Consider the following 25,700-nt stretch of genomic DNA (forward strand, 5'->3'; position numbering starts at 1 on the left):
TAATAGTGTGAGAGTCCAATCCATAGTGGATCTAACATAATAGTGAGAGGGTCCAGTCCATAGTGGATCTAACATAATAGTGTGAGAGTCCAGTCCGTAGTGGATCTGGCATAATAGTGTGAGAGTCCAGTCCATAGTGGATCTAACATAATAGTGTGAGAGTCCAGTCCATAGTGGATCTAACATAATAGTGGGAGTCCAGTCCATAGTGGATCTAACATAATAGTGAGAGTCCAGTCCATAGTGGATCTAACATAATAGTGTGAGAGTCCAGTCCATAGTGGATCTAACATAATAGTGTGAGAGTCCAGTCCATAGTGGATCTAACATAATAGTGAGAGAGTCCAGTCCTTAGTGGATCTAACATAATAGTGTGAGAGTCCAGTCCATAGTGGATCTAACATAATAGTGAGAGTCCAGTCCGTAGTGGATCTAGCATAATAGTGTGAGAGTCCAGTCCATAGTGGATCTAACATAATAGTGGGAGTCCAGTCCATAGTGGATCTAACATAATAGTGAGAGTCCAGTCCATAGTGGATCTAACATAATAGTGTGAGAGTCCAGTCCATAGTGGATCTAACATAATAGTGTGAGAGTCCAGTCCATAGTGGATCTAACATAATAGTGAGAGTCCAGTCCATAGTGGATCTAACATAATAGTGTGAGAGTCCAGTCCATAGTGGATCTAACATAATAGTGTGAGAGTCCAGTCCATAGTGGATCTAACATAATAGTGTGAGAGTCCAGTCCATAGTGGATCTAACATAATAGTGGGAGACCAGTCCATAGTGGATCTAACATAATAGTGAGAGTCCAGTCCATAGTGGATCTAACATAATAGTGATAGTCCAGTCCATAGTGGATCTAACATAATAGTGTGAGAGTCCAGTCCATAGTGGATCTATTTGAGTGGGCCCTGGGCCCCGATCTGTAGTGGGAAAGTTGGGCCCTAAGGTAAACAAAAGGTTCTGTTCTGCGTTATTTTAGATACATCAGGACGTCGCGGGCGCTCTCGCCTTCTGGATGGCGAACACGTCCGAGCTGCTCGGCTTTTTCGAAAACGACAAAGACCTCAGCGGGCTCACCCGGCAAAGTCGGCTGTGTCTGTCCCACCTGGTGCACCAAGCCTACAGGTAGGTGACGGGATGGCCTTCCAGCCCACAGGAACATCATTGTTGGTGATTTAACCCCCAATTCCAACCCTTGATGCTGAGTGGTTGACAAGACTCTGCAGCATCGCGTGGACATCGGGGGCGGTACCTCTGGATTGGCAGACCGGGGTGGTGGTTCCTCTCTTTAAGAAGGGGAACCGGAGGGTGTGTTCTAACTATCGTGGGATCACACTCCTGAGCCTTCCCGGTAAGGTCTATTCAGGTGTACTGGAGAGGAGGCTACGCCGGATAGTTGAACCTCAGATTCAGGAGGAACAGTGTGGTTTTCGTCCTGGTCGTGGAACTACGGATCAGCTCTATACTCTGGGCAGGGTCCTTGAGGGTGCATGGGAGTTTGCCCAACCAGTCTACATGTGCTTTGTGGACTTGGAGAAGGCATTCGACCGTGTCTTTCGGGAAGTCCTGTGGGGAGTGCTCAGAGAGTATGGGGTATCGGACTGTCTGATTGTGGCGGTCCGCTCCCTGTATGATCAGTGTCAGAGCTTGGTCCGCATTGCCGGCAGTAAGTCGGACACGTTTCCAGTGAGGGTTGGACTCCGCCAAGGCTGCCCTTTGTCACCCATTCTGTTCAGAACTTTTATGGACAGAATTTCTAGGCGTAGTCAAGGCGTTGAGGGGCTCCGGTTTGGTGGCTGCAGGATTAGGTCTCTGCTTTTTGCAGATGATGTGGTCCTGATGGCTTCATCTGGCCAGGATCTTCAGCTCTCGCTGGATCGGTTCGCAGCCGAGTGTGAAGCGACTGGGATGAGAATCAGCACCTCCAAGTCCGAGTCCATGGTTCTCGCCCGGAAAAGGGTGGAATGCCATCTTCGGGTTGGGGAGGAGACCCTGCCCCAAGTGGAGGAGTTCAAGTACCTCGGAGCAGGGAGGTAATGGCTCCCATTTTTATAGTCTTTGGTATGACTATACCAAACAAACTCACAACCTACCGATCTCCGGGCGGACACTCTAACCACTAGGCCACTGAGTTGTGAATCTTTGCCAAAGATTTTCTGGAACTGTCCGTTCAGATGTTGGTTTTGTGTGCTTTATCCCTTCAGTTACCTGATCCAGTGTCTCCAGAGGGAGCTACAAAAGCACCTGCCCACCTTCCTGGTTGACCCCGAGCAACACGGTCCTCTGCCCGTTGGGATAGGTAACGCCTCCGGATGTTTATGGTAAAGAAGAGCTGCCTGGTTGACAGAGTCTTGCTTTTGACAGAGATGGTTCTGAACACCTTAATGAACGCCATGTCGCTGTTACGCCGATACCGGGTCAACCCCGCCCTCACCATTCAGCTCTTCTCCCAGCTCTTCCACTTCATTAGCTCCTGGCTCTTCAATCGCCTCATGAGCCCCGATTCCGTTACCCCGGGCCTGCGCTCCCACTACTGGGGGGCGACTCTGCGCCAGAGACTTACCGGCATCGAAGCCTGGGCAGAGAGGCAGGGCCTGGAGCTGGCTGCCGACTGCCACCTGGGGCACATCATCCAGGTCAGGGTGGCACCAACAAGAGTCGGTCCCTACAGGAATTTGCTGATTTTTTTTTGTGATTGTTAAGGCCGGAAATGCCTAAATTTCCGGCAGCTTCTTCAGAAAGTTGCGGAAAAAGTTGCAAATCTCTGAGGCCTATTTTATTTTTGTGATTTTATGAATTTGTAGTTCCGGTAACCTTAACCTCCAGACGCACAGGATTTCAGCAAAAATTGAAAAACAGATAGTATATTGATGTTTTACTCGTTTTATTACTGCACACACTTAAAAGTAGACACTAGATGGCAGTGAAAGTGCATCCTTTGAGCTCATTGTCAAATTTGTTATAACTAATAGTAAAAATAACTAGGAAATTCTCGCGGAAAACAGGTTCAAACACTGATGACATCTATTAAACAAGACAAGAAGCAAAGAATCAAACAGAGACATGATTAAATTTGGACTCAATATTGAGGAGAGACGCGGCGACTGTACTCTCTGCACAGTCTTTCACCACGCTCTGACGAAAAAGGTTTACGTCTCCGCTTTTATTTAGATATTCAATGTTTACACAACAACACATGTCTCAACAGGAATGGGGGGTACGTAAACAGCTCTTGTTTTTGGTCACATTGAAGACAAAAGAAGAAGATCCCTCGGGCTTGGGCTCGTCCTGGATTCGGCTTGAGCAGGTCTTCGATGACAATAGATAACCCCTCCCGTCTCCTCTCGTCGTACAAAGTGGAATTTTCCAAGCCTTTGACTTGGTGCAACAAAGACAGCTCTCATCTGTTCACTGGAACTCAGAACGGAAAGTTTTTTGATCATTTAAATACAATTTTTCTGACACCCGCTATCTGTGCTGTGAAGCTCTCGTCCGGTGTTGAAAGGCAAAAAAAAGCGCGTTTATGTCAGCATAATGACATGCTAACATTAGCATGCTAACAACGGAACAGTTAGCATACTTATAAGATGTCGCCGCGTATCAAAATCCAAGATTTTTTTAGGTTTAAACGCATAATTAGCTGAATGGCTTGCAAAAAAAAGGTTTGCGTGCTAACGTTAGCATGATAACGTAGATACTAAGATAGGCTCCAGCACACCCCGTGACCCCAAAAGGGACAAGCGGTAGAAAATGGATGGATACTTAAAATAGCATACTTATAATATAGCAGCAAGTATCAAAAACATTGATTTTTAAGCTTAAACGGATCATGTTTGCTAAAATTTGAGCATAAAATGATAGCACGCTAACATTGGGATAACATAAGAAACGTTAGCATACTTCTAAGATGGCGCCAAGATATCTAGGTTGAAATGAATCAAATGAGCAAAAATGCTAGTATAAAACGTTAGCATGTTAATGTTAGCATGCTAGCATAGACAGATTTTTAGGTTTAAACTAATAACATTTGCAAAAATGCTAGCATGCTAACATTAGCATGCTAACATTAGCATGCTAACAACGGAACAGTTAGCATACTTACAAGATGTCGCCGCGTATCAAAATCCAAGATTTTTTTAGGTTTAAACGCATAATTAGCTGAATGGCTTTCAAAAAAAGGTTAGCGCGCTAACGTTAGCATGATAACGTAGATACTAAGATAGGCTCCAGCACCCCCTGTGACGCGGTAGAAAATGGATGGATACTTAAAATAGCATACTTATAATATAGCAGCAAGTATCAAAAACATTGATTTTTAAGCTTAAACGGATCATGTTTGCTAAAATTTGAGCATAAAATGATAGCACGCTAACAATAGGATAACATAAGAAATGCTAGCATACTTCTAAGATGGCGCCAAGATATCTACGGTAGGTTGAAATGAATAAAATGAGCAAAAATGCTAGTATGAAATGTTAGCATGTTAATAATAGCATGCTAGCATAGGATAAGTTAGCATACTACAAAATATCAAAAAACAGATTTTTAGGTTAAAGCTAATAACCTTTGCAAGAATGCTAGCAAAAATAGTTAGCATGCTAACGTTAAAATGCCAACATAGGAGTAGTTGACGTACGTTTAAGATGGTGCCAAGTTTTAAAACCGAAGATTTTTCGGTTCAAATATACAAAATTTGCAAAAAAAATGCAAGTATAAATAGGTAGCACGCTAATATTAACATGCTAACATAGGATAAGTACGCATACTTCTAAGGTGGCGCCAAGTATCATAAGCTATGCTATTTAGGTTTAAATCAATTGAATTTGCATTAATGCTAGTATAAAACGTTAGCATGCTAAAGTTAACCTGCTAATACAGCAAAAGTTAACATACTTCTAGAATAATTATAATTAAAGAAAGAAACACTTTCTGAATTGTTCGCCTCGTCCGCAAGTTGCAGACATTCTCTACGTATGTTTTACACTTGAAAAGTCTTTGTCCATCTTAAGCAGTCATTTATGTTCCGGCACATTTACGCTAACAACATTTGTGAGCCGCTGAGAGCGAGCTCATTTTCGTGGGTAAATTAAAGAGACGATGAGGGATTGTTTTTTTTTTCTTCTTTTTTTTTCTTTTTTATTAAATCAACATAGAAAAAAACACACGATACACTTTCAACTAGTGCATCAACCCAGGAAAAAAAACCTCCCTCCCCCATTCACACTCACACACACCCACTCACACAAAAGGGGTTGTTTCTTTCTGCCATCAATACTCTGGTTCCCACAACATGGACAACACTTCTGCAAGGGACACAACACAGTCCCTGAAGCACACTTGATTGTTTGTGCTGCTGGTCCACTAACATTTTCATTTAATTACTTTTTTTTCTTTCTTTTTTCTCCCTTATATAATTATTTTTATATTGTTTACTTTCCCTTTTATCCAAGAAAATATTTATTTATCTTATCTATAAAAAAAAAAAAAAAAAAAAAAAAGGAAAGAAAGGACCTTATCTTCACCAGACCTGGTTGTAAATGAAATTAGCTTCGTTTAAAGGTTTCTTTTTTTTTAAAAACCAGGTCCAGTCCAGACAATGTCCAAGTCGGGTCCAGCAACACACACCTTCATTCATTCATTAACCACGATATATTAATCAATAAAATGGAAAAGTATGGAATTAGGGGAGTTGTACTAGATTGGCTTAAAAGTTATTTAAATAAGAGACAACAGTTTGTGAAGTTGGGGGATTGCTGTTCATCGTGTTTGGATATTGCTTGTGGTGTCCCCCAGGGGTCAGTGTTGGGGCCAAAACTGTTCATCCTATATATCAATGATATATGTAAAGTGTCTACATTATTGAAATTAGTGTTATTTGCTGATGACACTGATATTTTTTGCTCAGGGGATGACTTAAATCAATTGCAAGAAGTCATTATGGAAGAAATGAGTAAACTAAAAACTTGGTTTGACTACAATAAATTGTCATTAAACCTGACTAAGACTAAGTTAATGCTGTTTGGAAAGAGGACACGTGAAACAAGGGTGCAGATACAAATAGATGGGGTGGATATTGAAAGGGTTTTTGAAATAAAATTCCTTGGAGTTACAATTGACGATCAAATTAACTGGAAATCACATATAAAACATGTACAATCTAAGCTGTCAAGAAGCATCTCAGTAATAAATAAAGCAAAGCAGGTTCTGGATCACAAATCACTCCACATTCTTTACTGTTCATTAGTTTTACCATACTTAACCTACTGTGTGGAAGTCTGGGGGAATAATTATAAAAGCTCATTAAATTCAATAACTACACTTCAGAAAAGAGCTGTACGCATCATCAACAAGGTTGGATATCTGGACCATACTCACTCACTATTCTTACAGTCAAAAATATTAAAATTTAATGATATTATTTTGTATCAAACTGCACAAATAATGTATAAAGCCAAAATAAATAAACTCCCAGGAAGCATTCAAAAATTGTTCAGCACACGAGGGGGCGGTTATAATTTAAGGGGGAATTTAAATTTCAAAATGCTTAGTTATAGAACGACCATTAAAAGTGTTTGTATTTCAATTTGTGGAGTGAAATTATGGAATGGTTTGAATGTGGAGTTAAAGCAATGTCCAAACATAAACCAGTTTAAAAAGAAGTATAGGTACATGGTATTCCAGAGGTACAGAGATGAAGAAGGGCTTTGATATTGGCTTGTTTATGTTACAGAAGAGTGTGGGGCTGCCCATTGAGGCAGTGGTGTTGCTGTGGTGGCATCATACCATTTCCATGATCACTAGTGGTAATGGTGTGGCTATGTATGTGTGTAGTGTGCATATGTATGTATATATCTATAATTTATGTATATACAAGTTCATTAAGTTTGTACATTGAGTGAACAGGTAGTTCTAGCTCAGAGTAATTTATGATTTAAAGAAAGGGGGTGGGATTAAATAAGTGTAAACTTCTTCTCACTCCTTTTCAAATATGTTAAAAAAAAAAAAAAAAAAAAAAAAAGTCCAATGCTCATTTGTTTTTGTTTTTTCTTTTCCATTGTTTTCATTTTGTTATAATGTCTGTTAAGGCTATAGTACTGTATTGGATCAGGTTTGCTCTTGTTTTTATGCATATTTGAAATAAAAATATATCAATCAATCAATCAATCAATGTACACTGAGAAAAAAAATAAAAATAAAAAAAACAGAAAATTTTGGAACACAACAGATTGCATATAATCTATAAACAAAATTACATTTTCAAAACAAAAAACAAAAAAAATGTACCGTATTTTCCGCACCATAAGCCGCCCTGGGTTATAAGCCGCGCCTTCAATGAACGGCATATTTCAAAACTTTGTCCACCTATAAGCCGCCCCGTGTTATAAGCCGCATCTAACTGCGCTAAAGGGAATGTCAAAAAAACAGTCAACACCGGCGCTGTCTCCCTGTCTTAGTGAATGTGTGTTCGCCTTCGGTCATCCATTGTTCCCACGCCGTTCGCAGTCATGCTTTAAATGCCCTGTTGACACCAATATCCAGCGGTTGGAGTTCTTTGGTTAATCCACCCGGAATGACGGCGAGTGTTGTATTTGTGTGCTTCATTTGTTTTTTGACACCATCTGTGATGTGGGCGCGCATGGAGTCGTATATCAACATGGACGGAGCTGCGTGAAAAAAGCCACCCGGCCTCTTCGCGTAAACTTCCCTTAACCACTCGCTCATCTTTTCTTCATCCATCCATCCCTTCGAGTTAGCTTTTATGATGACGCCGGCTGGGAAGGTCTCTTAGTTTAAATTCTGCGTTGTACGCGTGTCGCTTAGTAGGAGCCATTTTGTGGTCTTTACAGATGTAAACACACAAAGGAAATGAAACGTAATACCCGCGCGCTTCTTCTTCTACGGGGGCGGGTGGTTGCTTACCGTAGAAGAAGAACCGCTTCCTCTTCTACGGGGGCGGGTGCTTACCTTGGCGGTTGCTTACCATAGAAGAAGAAGCGCTTCCTCTTCTACGGGGAAAAAAGATGGCGGCTGTTTACCGTAGTTGCGAGACCGAAACTTTATGAAAATAAATATTTATATTAATCCATATATAAGGCGCACCGGGTTATAAGCCGCACTGTCAGCTTTCGTGAAAATTTGTGGTTTTTAGGTGCGGCTTATAGTGCGGGAAATACGGTATGTACAGTCCATCTTATTTTCAGGTCACTAAAAGTTAGGGAATACAACAACAGATATCATATAATCTATAAACATAATTACACTTTCAACATAAGCCTTTGAGGACTTCCCATCTTTTTTTATGTTTTTTGGCATCATTATCGTTTTCAACCATGTAACTTTCTAAAGTTAAAAAATACTGAATAAATGTTTTAAAGAAAGTAATACTAAGTGAATATCTGTTTTTGGCCTTAAAAATCAACCTTTTACCGAGTACTATAATTAAATTGATTGAATCATGATTGTCAATGAACTCTCCCAAAATAACAGAAACCACATCAAGCTTCATAAACAAACCAATCCTTAAACACATTTTTTCAACTTTCCACCCAAAAGGAAGACACAATATGACAATACCAAAACAAATGCAGGGTGGATTCAGACTCCTGACAACAAAATCGGCAGTCATCTGACTCTGTCATATTCCATCATTTTAACATTTTCCCCGTGGGTAAGAAGTTATAAATAATTTTAATTTGAAAATAATGATTTTGCACATCAATAGTAGTTTTATAGATTAGTTTGAATATGGCATCCCACGGCAACGGGCAGTCAAAAAAGTCCTCCCATTTTCCAAATGTGTTGTATGGGGCAGCCTTCAAAGATTTCTTTATTAAATAAAACTTATATATTTTTCTATTTATTTTAGTTCCTTTTTGCCAACTCGAATTTCTTATTAGAGGTTTACAAACTAATAATTTAGTAGTTCCATAATTAATTATTTGTTTCCATCTTTTCCCAATGACTCCAGTTAGTTGATTAAATGGAAAGCTTGTGCAAGCATCACCATACATAGTTATAAATTCTTCATACTTCATAATCTTACCATTCTCATTTATAATATCATTGACAAAAATGATTCCTCTTTCAAACATATTTTTCCAAAAGAAAGGCTTTCCATCTATTACAATATTAGAGTTCATCCATATTATCTGCTGCAAAATATCGTCTCTTTTTTGAGGGATTGTTACCATCACACTTCAACATCTCTAACAAGCAAACGCTGCCTCTCTGCTCGGTCGGCATGGCAAATGAAAATATGTTGTTAATGGTCTTACTTTGGATGAATAAATGTCGAATGTAGAAATACGTGTCGACTAATAAGTAGATGTTTACGTTCTACATTACCCAGAAGGCTTAGGGGCTGTAGAAGTAGGTGTGAGCTACAACAATTGTGTGGTTTGGACAGTAAATAGTTCCTATGTTGTTTCACGATGTTGTTGTTCCTGCTTGGTCAGCACAAGTTACAAACATATTTGACGTATAAGCGAAATCTTCCAAAACAAAGAAAGAGATTGTTCTTGCGTTGCAGGCCAGCAGGCTGCTGACCATGAAGAAGTACGCCGTGCAAGACGCCAAAGACATCGCCAACGCCTGTTTCAAGTTGAACTCCCTGCAGTTGCACGCTTTGCTGGCGGGATACTTTTATGCAGCCAATGAGCCGGACATCCCCGCTGTGAGCATCTCTTGTCCCGTCCGTAATAAATAACCACAACAATTACTTTAGCACAACGGCACAAAATGTAGAGAGACTTTTTTTTTTTTTTTTTTGGTTACCTGTGTGAAGTTGGACCCTCTCAACCTTGTCCAAATCTCCCCAAACGTGTCCCAATGCTTCGTGCTGCAAAATTATTTGGTCTAACTATTATAGTTTTTAAGATACAAGCGGTAGAAAAACGTTTTTTTTATGTTTTCATGTTATTAACGTGTAATGAACATGTTATTATTCATACCCCCCCCCCCCCCCCCCAAACACACACACACACACACCTCCAAACTATGTCAAAATCTTACCAAACTTGTCCCAAATGTGTGGGCTTCTTTGTGCTTCTAAACCTTTTGGTTTAACTATTATAGTTTAAGTTATTTATGGTATTATGTTTTGAATGTGTAATTAATATGTTATTAATCATAACAAGATACACCCCCCCCCCCCTCCAACCCCCAAACGATGTCAAAATCTCCCCAAAGTCGTCCAAATCGTTGATGATGGTTTAACTATTATAGCTTAAGTTATTTATGGTTTTATGTTATTAACGTGTAATTAACATCTTAATTAACATCATAACTAGACTCCCCCTTCAAACTATGTCAAAATCTCCCCAAAGTTGTCCAAATCGTTGGTGCTGCAAACATGTTTTGATTTAACTATTATAGTTTAAGTTTTTTATGGTTTTATGTTATTAACGTGTAATTAACATCTTAATTAACATGTTAATTAACATCATAACTAGACTACCCTCCCCAAACTATGTCAAAATCTCCCCAAACTTGTCCAAATCGTTGGTGCTGCAAACATGTTTTGATTTAACTATTATAGTTTAAGTTATTTACGTTTTATGGTTTTATGTTATTAACGTGTAATTAACATGTTAATTAACATCATAACTAGACTCCCCCCCAAACTGTTAAAATCTCCCCAAAGTTGTCCAAATCGTTGATGATGCAAACATGTTTTGGTTTAACTATTATAGTTTAAGTTTTTTATGGTTTTATGTTATTAGTGTGTAATTAACATGTTATTAATCATAACTAGACGCCCCCCTCACCCCCAAACGATGTCAAAATCTCCCCAAAGTTGTCCAAACCGTTGGTGCTGCAAACATGTTTTGAGTTAACTATTATAGTTTAAGTTTTTTATGGTTTTATGTTATTAACGTGTAATTAACATCTTAATTAACATCATAACTAGATTCCCCTCCCCAAACTATGTCAAAATCTCACCAAAGTTGTCCAAATCGTTGATGATGCAAACATGTTTTGATGTAACTATTATAGTTTAAGTTTTTTATGGTTTTATGTTATTAATGTGTAATTAACATGTTAATTAACATCATAACTAGACTCCCCTCCCCAAACGATGTAAAAATCTCCCCAAAGTTGTCCAAATCGTTGGTGATGCAAACATGTTTTGATTCAACTATTATAGTTGAAGTTATTTATGGTTTTATGTTATTAACGTGTAATTAACATGTTAATTAACATCATAACTAGACTCCCCTCCCCAAACTATGTCAAAATCTCCCTAAAGTTGTCCAAATCGTTGGTGCTGCAAACATGTTTTGAGTTAACTATTATAGTTTAAGTTTTTTATGGTTTTATGTTATTAACGTGTAATTAACATGTTAATAATCATAACTAGACGCCCCCCCCCGCCCCCCAAACTATGTCAAAATCTCCCCAAAGTTGTCCAAATCGTTGGTGCTGCAAACATGTTTTGATTTAACTATTATAGTTTAAGTTATTTATGTTTTATGTTATTAACGTGTAATTAACATGTTAATTAACATCATAACTAGATTCCCCCTTCAAACTATGTCAAAATCTCCCCAAACTTGTCAAATCGTTGGTGCTGCAAACATGTTTTGATTTAACTATTATAGTTTAAGTTATTTATGTTTTATGTTATTAACGTGTAATTAACATGTTAATTAACATCATAACTAGACTCCCCCTTCAAACTATGTCAAAATCTCCCCAAACTTGTCAAATCGTTGGTGCTGCAAACATGTTTTGATTTAACTATCATAGTTTAAGTTTTTTGTGGTTTTATGTTATTAACGTGTAATTAACATGTTAATTAACATCATAACTAGACTCCCCCCCAAACTATGTCAAAATCTCCCCAAAGTTGTCCAAATCGTTGGTGATGAAAACATGTTTTGATTGAATTATTATAGTTTAAATTATTTACATTTTATGTTATTAACGTGTAATTAACATGTTATTAATCATAACTAGACACCCCCGGCCCCCCCAAACGATGTCAAAATCTCCCCAAAGTTGTCCAAATCGTTGGTGCTGCAAACATGTTTTGATTTACTTATTATAGTTTAAGTTATTTATGTTTTATGTTATTAACGTTTTTTTGTTGTTGTTTTTTTGTTTTTGTTTTTTTTAATTACCATGTTATTAATCATAACTAGCCCCCGCCCAAACTATGTCAAAATCTCCCCAAAGTTGTCCAAATCGTTGATGATGCAAACATGTTTTTGGTTTAACTATTATAGTTTAAGTTATTTATGTTTTATGTTATTAACGTGTAATTAACATGTTAATTAACATCATAACTAGACTCCCCCTTCAAACTATGTCAAAATCCCCCCAAAGTTGTCCAAATCGTTGGTGATGAAAACATGTTTTGATTTAACTATTATAGTTTAAGTTATTTATGTTTTATGTTATTAACGTGTAATTAACATGTAAATTAACATCATAACTAGACTCCCCCTTCAAACTATGTCAAAATCTCCCCAAAGTTGTCCAAATCGTTGATGATGCAAACATGTTTTTGGTTTAACTATTATAGTTTAAGTTATTTATGTTTTATGTTATTAACGTGTAATTAACATGTTAATTAACATCATAACTAGACTCCCCCTTCAAACTATGTCAAAATCCCCCCAAAGTTGTCCAAATCGTTGGTGATGAAAACATGTTTTGATTTAACTATTATAGTTTAAGTTATTTATGTTTTATGTTATTAACGTGTAATTAACATGTTAATTAACATCATAACTAGACTCCCCCTTCAAACTATGTCAAAATCTCCCCAAAGTTGTCCAAATCGTTGGTGCTGCAAACATGTTTTGATTTAACTATTATAGTTTAAGTTATTTATGGTTTTATGTTATTAACGTGTAATTAACTTGTTAATTAACATCATAACTAGACTCCCCCTTCAAACTATGTCAAAATCCCCCCCAAACTTGTCAAATCGTTGGTGCTGCAAACATGTTTTGATTTAATTATTATAGTTTAAGTTATTTACGTTTTATGTTATTAACGTGTAATTAACATGTTAATTAACATCATAACTAGACTCCCCTTTCAAACTATGTCAAAATCACCCCAAAGTTGTCCAAACCGTTGGTGCTGCAAACATGTTTTGATTTAACTATTATAGTTGAAGTTATTTATGGTTTTATGTTATTAACGTGTAATTAACATGTTAATTAACATCATAACTAGACTCCCCCTTCAAACTATGTCAAAATCCCCCCCAAACTTGTCAAATCGTTGGTGCTGCAAACATGTTTTGATTTAACTATTATAGTTTAAGTTATTTATGGTTTTATGTTATTAACGTGTAATTAACATGTTAATTAACATCATAACTAGACTCCCCCTTCAAACTATGTCCAAATCTCCTCAAAGTTGTCCAAATCGTTGGTGCTGCAAACATGTTTTGATTTAACTATCATAGTTAAAGTTATTTACATTTTATGTTATTAACATGTAATTAACATGTTAATTAACATCATAACTAGACTCCCCCCCCAAACTATGTCAAAATCTCCCCAAAGTTGTCCAAATCGTTGATGATGCAAACATGTTTTGGTTTAACTATTATAGTTTAAGTTTTTTATGGTTTTATGTTATTAACGTGTAATTAACATCTTAATTAACATGTTAATTAACATCATAACTAGACTCCCCCCCAAACTATGTCAAAATCTCCCCAAAGTTGTCCAAATCGTTGATGCTGCAAACATGTTTTGATTCAACTATTATAGTTTAAGTTATTTACATTTTATGTTATTAACATGTAATTAACATGTTAATTAACATCATAACTAGACTCCCCCCCAAACTGTCAAAATCTCCCCAAAGTTGTCCAAATTGTTGGTGCTGCCAACATGTTTTGATTTAAAAATTATAGTTTAAGTTATTTACATTTTATGTTATTAACGTGTAATTAACATGTTATTAATCATAACTAGACACCCCCCCCCCCAAACTATGTCAAAATCTCCCCAAAGTTGTCCAAATCGTTGGTGATGAAAACATGTTTTGATTCAACTATTATAGTTTAAGTTATTTATGTTGTATGTTATTAACATGTAATTAACATGTTTTTAATCATAACTAGATTCCCCCTTCAAAATATGTCAAAATCCCCCCAAAGTTGTCCAAATCGTTGGTGCTGCAAACATGTTTTGATTTAATTATTATAGTTTAAGTTATTTATGGTTTTATGTTATTAACATGTTATTAATCATAACTAGACGCCCCCCCGCCCCCCTCGCCCCCCAAACGATGTCAAAATATCCCCAAAGTTGTCCAAATCGTTGGTGCTGCAAACATGTTTTGATTTAACTATTATAGTTTAAGTTATTTATGTTTTATGTTATTAACGTGTAATTAACATGTTAATTAACATCATAACTAGACTCCCCTCCCCAAACTATGTCAAAATCTCCCCAAAGTTGTCCAAATCGTTGGTGCTGCAAACATGTTTTGGTTTAACTATTATAGTTTAAGTTTTTTATGGTTTTATGTTATTAACGTGTAATTAACATCTTAATTAACATGTTAATTAACATCATAACTAGACTCCCCTCCTCAAACTATGTCAAAATCTCCCCAAAGTTGTCCAAATCGTTGGTGCTGCAAACATGTTTTGATTTAATTATTATAGTTTAAGTTATTTATGGTTTTATGTTATTAACGTGTAATTAACATGTTTTTAATCATAACTAGATTCCCCCTTCAAATTATGTCAAAATCCCCCCAAACTTGTCAAATTGTTGGTGCTGCAAACATGTTTGATTTAACTATTATAGTTTAAGTTATTTATGTTTTATGTTATTAACAGGTTTTTTTTGTTTTTTTTTAATTACCATGTTATTAATCATAATTAGCCCCCGCTCAAACTATGTCAAAATCTCCCCAAAGTTTTCCAAATCGTTGGTGATGAAAACATGTTCTGATTTAACTATTATAGTTTAAGTTATTTACATTTTATGTTATTAACGTGTAATTAACATGTTAATTAACATCATAACTAGACTCCCCCTTCAAACTATGTCAAAATATCCCCAAACTTGTCAAATCGTTGGTGCTGCAAACATGTTTTGATTTAACTATTATAGTTAGGGTTATTTATGTTTTATGTTATTAACGTGTAATTAACATGTTAATTAACATCATAACTAGACTCCCCCCCAAACTATGTCAAAATCTCCCCAAAGTTGTCCAAATCGTTGGTGCTGCAAACATGTTTTGATTAAACTATTATAGTTTAAGTTATTTATGGTTTTATGTTATTAACGTGTAATTAACATGTTAATTAACATCATAACTAGACTCCCCCTTCAAAATATGTCAAAATCCCCCCAAACTTGTCAAATCGTTGGTGCTGCAAACATGTTTTGATTTAACTATTATAGTTTAAGTTATTTATGGTTTTATGTTATTAACGTGTAATTAACATGTTAATTAACATCATAACTAGACTCCCCCTTCAAACTATGTCAAAATCTCCCCAAACTTGTCAAATTGTTGGTGCTGCAAACATGTTTTGATTTAACTATTATAGTTTAAGTTATTTATGTTTTATGTTATTAACGTGTAATTAACATGTTAATTAACATCATAACTAGACTCCCCCTTCAAATTTTGTCAAAATCTCCCCAAACTTGTCAAATTGTTGGTGCTGCAAACATGTTTTGATTTAACTATTATAGTTAAGGTTATTTATGTTTTATGGTTTTATGTTATTAACGTGTAATTAACATGTTAATTAACATCATAACTAGACTCCCCCTTCAAACTATGTCAAAATCTCCCTAAAGTTGTCCAAATTGTTGATGCTGCAAACATGTTTTGATTTAACTATCATAGTTTAAGTTATTTATGGTTTTATGTTATTAACGTGTAATTAACATGTTAATTAACATCATAACTAGACTCCCCCCCCCCCAAACTATGTCAAAATCTCCCTAAAGTTGTCCAAATCGTTGGTGCTGCAAACATGTTTTGAGTTAACTATTATAGTTTAAGTTTTTTATGGTTTTATGTTATTAACGTATAATTAACATGTTAATTAACATCATAACTAGATTCCCCCCCCAAACTGTTAAAATAGCCCCAAAGATGTCCAAATCGTTGGTGCTGCAAACATGTTTTGATTCAACTATTATAGTTTAAGTTATTTACATTTTATGTTATTAACGTGTAATTAACATGTTATTAATCATAACTAGACTCCCCCCCAAACTATGTCAAAATCTCCCCAAAGTTGTCCAAATCGTTGGTGCTGCAAACATGTTTTGATTTAACTATTATAGTTTATGTTATTATGGTTTTATGTTATTAACGTGTAATTAACATGCTAATTAACATCATAACTAGACTCCCCCTTCAAACTATGTCAAAATCTCCCCAAAGTTGTCCAAATCGTTGATGATGCAAACATGTTTTTGGTTTAACTATTATAGTTTAAGTTATTTATGTTTTATGTTATTAACGTGTAATTAACATGTTAATTAACATCATAACTAGACTCCCCCCCCAAACTATGTCAAAATCTCCCCAAAGTTGTCCAAATCGTTGGTGATGAAAACATGTTTTGATTTAACTATTATAGTTTAAGTTATTTATGTTTTATGTTATTAACGTGTAATTAACATGTTATTAATCATAACTAAACTCCCCCCCAAACTATGTAAAAATCTCCCCAAAGTTGTCCAAATCGTTGGTGATGCAAACATGTTTTGATTCAACTATTATAGTTTAAGTTATTTATGTTTTATGTTATTAATGTGTAATTAACATGTTATTAACATCATAACTAGACTCCCCCCCCAAACTGTCAAAATCTCCCCAAAGTTGTCCAAATCGTTGGTGCTGCAAACATGTTTTGATTCAACTATTATAGTTTAAGTTATTTATGGTTTTATGTTATTAACGTGTAATTAACATGTTAATTAACATCATAACTAGACTCCCCCTTCAAACTATGTCAAAATCTCCCCAAAGTTGTCCAAATCGTTGGTGCTATGTCAAAATCTCCCCAAAGTTATTTATGGTTTCATGTTATTAACGTGTAATTAACATGTTAATTAACATCATAACTAGACTCCCCCTTCAAACTATGTCAAAATCCCCCCAAACTTGTCAAATCGTTGGTGCTGCAAACATGTTTTGGTTGAACTATTATAGTTTAAATTGTTATGGTTTTATGTTATTAACGTGTAATTAACATGTTAATTAACATCATAACTAGACTCCCCCTTCAAACTATGTCAAAATCTCCCCAAAGTTGTCCAAATCGTTGGTGCTGCAAACATGTTTTGATTGAATTATTATAGTTTAAGTTATTTATGTTTTATGTTATTAACATGTAATTAACATGTTAATTAACATCATAACTAGAGTCCCCCTTCAAACTATGTCAAAATCCCCCCAAAGTTGTCCAAATCGTTGGTGCTGCAAACATGTTTTGATTTAACTATTATAGTTTAAGTTATTTATGTTTTATGTTATTAACGTTTTTTTTTGTTGTTTTTTTAATTACCATGTTATTAATCATAATTAGCCCCGTGGTGGCGACTTGTCCAGGGTGTACCCCGCCTTCCGCCCGATTGTAGCTGAGATAGGCTCCAGCGCCCCCCGCGACCCCAAAAGGGAATAAGCGGTAGAAAATGGATGGATGGATGGATAATCATAATTAGCCCCCGCCCAAACTATGTCAAAATCCCCCCAAAGTTGTCCAAATCGTTGGTGATGAAAACATGTTTTGATTTAACTATTATAGTTTAAGTTATTTATGTTTTATGTTATTAACGTGTAATTAACATGTTAATTAACATCATAACTAGACTCCCCCTTCAAACTATGTCAAAATCCCCCCAAACTTGTCAAATCGTTGGTGCTGCAAACATGTTTTGGTTGAACTATTATAGTTTAAATTGTTATGGTTTTATGTTATTAACGTGTAATTAACATGTTAATTAACATCATAACTAGACTCCCCCTTCAAACGATGTCAAAATCTCCCCAAAGTTGTCCAAATTGTTGGTGATGAAAACATGTTTTGATTCAACTACTATAGTTTAAGTTATTTATATTTTATGTTATTAACGTGTAATTAACATGTTATTAATCATAACTAGACTCCCCCTTCAAACTATGTCAAAATCCCCCCAAAGTTGTCCAAATCGTTGGTGATGAAAACATGTTTTGATTTAACTATCATAGTTTAAGTTATTTATGTTTTGTGTTATTAACGTGTAATTAACATGTTAATTAACATCATAACTAGACTCCTCCCAAACTATGTCAAAATCCCCCCAAAGTTGTCCAAATCGTTGGTGCTGCAAACATGTTTTGATTTAACTATTATAGTTTAAGCTATTTATGGTTTTATGTTATTAACGTGTAATTAACATGTTAATTAACATCATAACTAGATTCCCCCTTCAAAATACGTAGAAATCCCCCCAAACTTGTCAAATTGTTGGTGCTGCAAACATGTTTTGATTTAACTATTATAGTTTAAGTTATTTATGTTTTGTTATTAACGGGTTTTTTTTTTTTTGTTTTTTTTTTTTAAATTACCATGTTATTAATCATCACTAGCCCCCGCCCAAACTATGTCAAAATCTCCCCAAATTTGTCCAAATCGTTGGTGCTGCAAACATGTTTTGATTTAACTATTATAGTTTAAGTTATTTATGGTTTTATGTTATTAACGTGTAATTAACATGTTAATTAACATCATAACTAGATTCCCCCTTCAAAATATGTCAAAATCCCCCCAAACTTGTCAAATTGTTGGTGCTGCAAACATGTTTTGATTTAATTATTATAGTTTAAGTTATTTATGTTTTATGTTATTAACGTGTAATTAACATGTTAATTAACATCATAACTAGACTCCCCCTTCAAACTATGTCAAAATCCCCCCAAACTTGTCCAAATCGTTGGTGCTGCAAACATGTTTTGGTTTAACTATTATAGTTTAAGTTATTCATGGTTTTATGTTATTAACGTGTAATTAACATGTTAATTAACATCATAACTAGACTCCCCCTTCAAACGATGTCAAAATCTCCCCAAAGTTGTCCAAATTGTTGGTGATGAAAACATGTTTTGATTCAACTATTATAGTTTAAGTTATTTATATTTTATGTTATTAACGTGTAATTAACATGTTATTAATCATAACTAGACTCCCCCTTCAAACTATGTCAAAATCCCCCCAAAGTTGTCCAAATCGTTGGGGATGAAAACATGTTTTGATTTAACTATCATAGTTTAAGTTATTTATGTTTTGTGTTATTAACGTGTAATTAACATGTTAATTAACATCATAACTAGACTCCTCCCAAACTATGTCAAAATCCCCCCAAAGTTGTCCAAATCGTTGGTGCTGCAAACATGTTTTGATTTAACTATTATAGTTTAAGCTATTTATGGTTTTATGTTATTAACGTGTAATTAACATGTTAATTAACATCATAACTAGATTCCCCCTTCAAAATACGTAGAAATCCCCCCAAACTTGTCAAATTGTTGGTGCTGCAAACATGTTTTGATTTAACTATTATAGTTTAAGTTATTTATGTTTTGTTATTAACGGGTTTTTTTTTTTTTTTTTTTTTTTTAATTACCATGTTATTAATCATCACTAGCCCCCGCCCAAACTATGTCAAAATCTCCCCAAATTTGTCCAAATCGTTGGTGCTGCAAACATGTTTTGATTTAACTATTATAGTTTAAGTTATTTATGGTTTTATGTTATTAACGTGTAATTAACATGTTAATTAACATCATAACTAGATTCCCCCTTCAAAATATGTCAAAATCCCCCCAAACTTGTCAAATTGTTGGTGCTGCAAACATGTTTTGATTTAATTATTATAGTTTAAGTTATTTATATTTTATGTTATTAACGTTTTTTTTTTGTTGTTTTTTAAATTACCATGTTATTAATCATAATTAGCCCCCGCCCAAACTATGTCAAAATCTCCCCAAAGTTGTCCAAATCGTTGGTGATGCAAACATGTTTTGATTCACCTATTATAGTTTAAGTTATTTATGTTTTATGTTATTAACGTGTAATTAACATGTTAATTAACATCATAACTAGACTCCCCCTTCAAACTATGTCAAAATCTCCCCAAAGTTGTCCAAATCGTTGGTGATGCAAACATGTTTTGATTCAACTATCATAGTTTAAGTTATTTATGGTTTTATGTTATTCATGCGTAAATAACATGTTTTTAATCATAACTAGATTCCCCCTTCAAATTATGTCAAAATCCCCCCAAACTTGTCAAATTGTTGGTGCTGCAAACATGTTTGATTTAACTATTATAGTTTAAGTTATATATGTTTTATGTTATTAACGTGTAATTAACATGTTAATTAACATCATAACTAGATTCCCCCTTCAAATTATGTCAAAATCCCCCCAAACTTGTCAAACTGTTGGTGCTGCAAACATGTTTGATTTAACTATTATAGTTTAAGTTATTTATGTTTTATGTTATTAACAGGTTTTTTTTTGTGGTTTTTTTTTGTTTGTTTTTAATTACCATGTTATTAATCATAATTAGCCCCCCCCCCCCCAAACTATGTCAAAATCTCCCCAAAGTTGTCCAAATCGTTGGTGATGAAAACATGTTTTGATTTAACTATTACAGTTTAAGTTATTTATGTTTTATGTTATTAACGTGTAATTAACATGTTAATTAACATCATAACTAGACTCCCCCTTCAAACTATGCAACTCCACCCAGGTGATTATTTTTTACCGTCTCCCGCCACAGGATTTGATGGAGGCCGTCGTGGCGAGTGCACGGACCTCAGCGGACGAGGTGATTGGTGGAGAAGGACGAGACGTCCGGCTGGAGGAGAGCCTTCACCTCCATCTGCCCTTCCTGCTGCCGGAGGGAGGACACTCCTGCTCCAGCGTGACAGGGATCCCACCCGGCTTCAGGGACTTTCTGGAGCCCGTCAGCCGGCGAGGTAACGGACTGCCAACACGATCAAAGTGTTGTGTGGTGTGCGCCTATGTGTCGAGATTAACTGATGAGGTGCGGGAAGTCCAAGAGGGGCGAGGCAGGCTCGAAGGTCCAGAGACAGACGTGAGGTCAAGGGCAGGAGAGAGGCGTCAAAGGTCCGTGTCCAAGCGGGAGGTCGAGATCCAAAAAGGGGCAGCCAGGGAACCAGAGGGGATACGGGGATACGAGGCACACAGCTCGCAATCAGGGGTCAGAGGAATGAGATTTTGACATACTTTGTGGGGTTTCCATGGCCGAGCAGCTGTGTCTAAACCATACATCACCAAGTCCAATGCAAAGCGTGGGATGCAGTGGTGTAAAGCTCTAGAGACGAGGAGACGCCTTCTCTGGACTGATGAATCACACTTTTCCATCTGGCAATCTGATGGACCAGTCTGGGTTTGGAGGTTGCCAGGAGAATGGTACATTTCCAGCAATCTGATGGACCAGTCTGGGTTTGGAGGTTGCCAGGAGAATGGTACATTTCCGGCAATCTGATGGACCAGTCTGGGTTTGGAGGTTGCCAGGAGAACGGTACATTTCTGGGCAATCTGATGGACCAGTCTGGGTTTGGAGGTTGCCAGGAGAATGGTACATTTCCGGCAATCTGATAGATCCGTCTGGGTTTGGAGGTTGCCAGGAGAACGTTACATTTCTGGCAATCTGATGGACCAGTCTGGGTTTGGAGGTTGCCAGGAGAACGCTACATTTCTGGACAATCTGATGGAACAGTCTGGGTTTGGAGGTTGCCAGGAGAATGGTACATTTCCGGCAATCTGATGGACCAGTCTGGGTTTGGAGGTTGCCAGGAGAACTGTACATTTCTGGGCAATCTGATGGAACAGTCTGGGTTTGGAGGTTGCCAGGAGAACGGTACATTTCTGGCAATCTGATGGACCAGTCTGGGTTTGGAGGTTGCCAGGAGAATGGTACATTTCCGGCAATCTGATGGACCAGTCTGGGTTTGGAGGTTGCCAGGAGAACTGTACATTTCTGGGCAATCTGATGGACCAGTCTGGGTTTGGAGGTTGCCAGGAGAACGGTACATTTCTGGCAATCTGATGGACCAGTCTGGGTTTGGAGGTTGCCAGGAGAACGCTACATTTCCGGCAATCTGATGGACCAGTCTGGGTTTGGAGGTTGCCAGGAGAACGCTACATTTCTGGCAATCTGATGGACCAGTCTGGGTTTGGAGGTTGCCAGGAGAACGCTACATTTCTGGCAATCTGATATACCAGTCTGGGTTTGGAGGTTGCCAGGAGAACGCCACATTTCGGACTGCATTGTGCCGAGTGTGACATTTGGTGGAGGGGGAATTATGGTGTGGGGTTGTTTTTCAGGAGTTGGGCTTGGCCCCTTAGTTCCAGTGAAAGGAATTTTGAATGCTCCAGGATACTAAAACATTTTGGACAATTCCATGCTCCCAACTTTGTGGGAACAGTTTGGAGCGGGCCCCTTCCTCTTCCAACATGACTGTGCACCAGGGGCAGCCAGGGAACCAGAGGGGATACGGGGATACGAGGCACACAGCTCGCAATCACGGAGGAATGAGGTTTTGACATCATCTGTGGGGTGGAGTGGGGGTATAATACTTAAACCAAAAATGTTTGCGGCGCCAACCATTGGGACAAGTTTGGGGATATTTTTACATAATTTGTGGGGTGGAGGGGGAATATCTTGTTATGATTAATAACATGTTAATCACACAATAAGGTTGTGAGTTCAAACCCCAGCTGAGTCATACCAAAGACTATAAAAATGGGAGCCATTACCTCCCTGCTTAGCACTCAGCATCAAGGGTTGGAATTGGGGGTTAAATCACCAAAAATGATTCCCGGGCGTGGCCACCACTGCTGCTCACTGCTCCCCTCACCTCCCAGGGGGTGGAACAAGGGTGACGGGTCAAATGCAGAGAATAATTTCGCCACACCTAGTGTGTGTGTGTGACAATCATGGGTACTCTAACTTTAACTTCAACTTAACTTTAACTAACTAACCTACTCAGTGGCCTAGTGGTTAGAGTGTCCGCCCTGAGATGGGTAGGTCGTGAGTTCAAACCCCGGCCGAGTCATACCAAAGACTATAAAAATGGGAGCCATTACCTCCCTGCTTGGCACTAAGCATCAAGGGGTTGGAATTGAGGGTAAAATCACCAAAAATGATTCCCGGGCGTAGCCACCGCTGCTGCTCACTGCTCCCCTCACCTCCCAGGGGGTGGAACAAGGGTGACGGGTCAAATGCAGGGAATAATTTCGGCACACCTTGTGTGTGTGACAATCATGGGTACTTTAACTTTAACTTAACATTAAAGACATTGGCTTACTGTACTGATGAGGTGGCGACTTGTCCCGGGTGTACCCCCGCCTTCCACCCGAATGCAGCTGAGATAGGCTCCAGCACCCTCCCCCCCCCCACCCCAAAAGGGACAAGCGGTAGAAAATGGATGGATGGCTTACTGTACCGAACAGGAAACTACGTTCTGGCCCGGAACGCGGGTTTGGCACTGGCTTAAGAGGGCAGGTCTCTCATCAGCTTCAGGTGTCCACCGATTCCACCGCTACATTTGAGACCCAGGAGATGGCGCCATTGGAGGAGACGACCTACCACGCCGGTAATAGACCACGCTGAATTGTCTACAGACTGGGGTCGGTCGCTTTGGGTCATCAAAGAAGACGTGGGGCTTGGCGGACAGTGCGGCATGCGAGTGCGGTGACCCTGAGCAGACCGCCGACCATATAATTAACATCTATGGACCGCCCTCGGAGGCCAGCCTCTTCCACCTAGGACCTACGCGACACTGAGTTGGACATCTGACATTACACGAAAGAAGAAGGTGTGCTGATTGTTGATTGCCTGCTGCAGCCGGAGTAGCGCGCGCTTGGGGGTGCGCCCAGATGAATGCGCCCGGGCCGTGACACAAAAACCAAACAAAACCGGAATAAGTTGTTCTTCCTTCGTAGGTCTCTGCTCTTTGGCCTTCCGGAAACACCCCGAAGGTGACTGGACCGTCTTCTTTACCGAGTCGACTCCATCGCGTGAAACGCCCTCCTTGGTATTCACGAAACACTGGTCATAATAACGTTTGTCTGCCAAACGTCTGATTGGTGTCATCCTTGGAACGACAGGAAGCCCGGAGTGTGACGGTCACCCTGAAGAAGGCGCTCGGCAGCGGCGTGGGGGTCAGCATCGTGGCTGCCAAGGTAACTAAAAAAGATTTCCCACCCCCGCCAAAAGTCTGATGTGATTAGCACCATCCTTCTTTCTATTCATGCTCCAGGGCGCAGGACAAGACCACCTTGGGATTTACATCAAGTCCATCGTCAAGGGAGGACCAGCAGAGACGGTGACTTCTCAGACACACCTTAGACAAATAAATGCTCTTACGCTCGTACAGGGGCTGACTAGGGGCCGCTTTGGACTAAAAAAATGTAAAATACATATATACATATGTGTAAGTATGTATATATATATATATATATATATATATATATATATATATATATATATATATATATATATATATATATATATATATATATATATATATATATATATATATGTATGTGTGGGGAAAAAATCACAAGACTATTTCATCTCTACAGGCCTGTTTCATGAGGGGGGGTTCCCTCAATCATCAGGAGATTTATATATATATATATATATATATATATATATATATATATATATATATATATATATATATATATATATATATATATATATATATATATATACAAAAGCCAAAAGCTGTGAAGTTGTCACGTTGTGTAAATGGTAAATAAAAAGAGAATACAACAAATCCTTTTCAACTTATATTCAATCATACTTGCCAACCTTGAGACCTCCGATTTCGGGAGGTGGGGGCGTGGTCGGGGGGTGGGGCGTGGTTGGGGGCGTGGTTAAGAGGGGAGGAGTATATTGACAACTAGAATTCACCAAGTCAAGTATTTCATACATACATATATATATATATATATATATATATATATATATATATATATATATATACCGTATTTTCCGCACTATTAGCCGCACCTAAAAACCACAAATTTACTCGAAAGCTGACAGTGCGGCTTATAACCCGGTGCGCTTTATATATGGATTAATATTAAGATTCATTTTCATAAAGTTTCGGTCTCGCAACTACGGTAAACAGCCGCCATCTTTTTTCCCCGTAGAAGAGGAAGTGCTTCTTCTTCTACGCAAGCAACCGCCAAGGTAAGCACCCGCCCCCATAGAACAGGAAGCGCTTCTTCTTCTACTGTAAGCAACCACCCGCCCGCGTAGAAGAAGAAGAAGAAGCGCGCGGATATTACGTTTCATTTCCTTTGTGTGTTTACATCTGTAAAGACCACAAAATGGCTCCTACTAAGCGACAGGTTTCCGGTTCATGAAAAGACGCAATCTCTCCATCCGCACACGGACTACTATTTCACAGCAACTGCCTAAAGACTTTCAAGAAAAGCTGGCTACTTTCCGTGCATATTGTAAAAACAAGATAGCTGAAAAAAAGATCCGGCCAGAGAACATTATCAACATGGACGAGGTTCCACTGACTTTTGATATTCCTGTGAACCGCACTGTGGATACAACGGGAGCACGTACGGTGAATATTCGCACCACAGGGAATGAGAAGTCATCCTTCACTGTGGTTCTAGCTTGCCATGCTAATGGCCAGAAA

General features: G+C 37.7%; 1 protein-coding gene across 1 annotated transcript in view; it reads left to right on the forward strand.

Moving 5' to 3' along the window:
• Positions 1 to 25,700, forward strand: part of afdnb (afadin, adherens junction formation factor b) — a 59,412-nt gene that overhangs the window by 13,274 nt on the left and 20,438 nt on the right. The window contains exons 9-16 of the mRNA XM_072911876.1: positions 988 to 1,133; positions 2,213 to 2,307; positions 2,373 to 2,644; positions 9,538 to 9,681; positions 20,786 to 20,984; positions 23,980 to 24,071; positions 24,145 to 24,219; positions 24,297 to 24,362. Coding sequence (XP_072767977.1) covers positions 988 to 1,133; positions 2,213 to 2,307; positions 2,373 to 2,644; positions 9,538 to 9,681; positions 20,786 to 20,984; positions 23,980 to 24,071; positions 24,145 to 24,219; positions 24,297 to 24,362 — 1,089 coding nt within the window. The remainder of the gene's footprint in view (positions 1 to 987; positions 1,134 to 2,212; positions 2,308 to 2,372; positions 2,645 to 9,537; positions 9,682 to 20,785; positions 20,985 to 23,979; positions 24,072 to 24,144; positions 24,220 to 24,296; positions 24,363 to 25,700) is intronic.

The sequence above is a fragment of the Nerophis lumbriciformis genome, linkage group LG29, assembly GCF_033978685.3.
Source record: "Nerophis lumbriciformis linkage group LG29, RoL_Nlum_v2.1, whole genome shotgun sequence".
In the NCBI taxonomy this organism is placed as follows: domain Eukaryota; kingdom Metazoa; phylum Chordata; class Actinopteri; order Syngnathiformes; family Syngnathidae; genus Nerophis; species Nerophis lumbriciformis.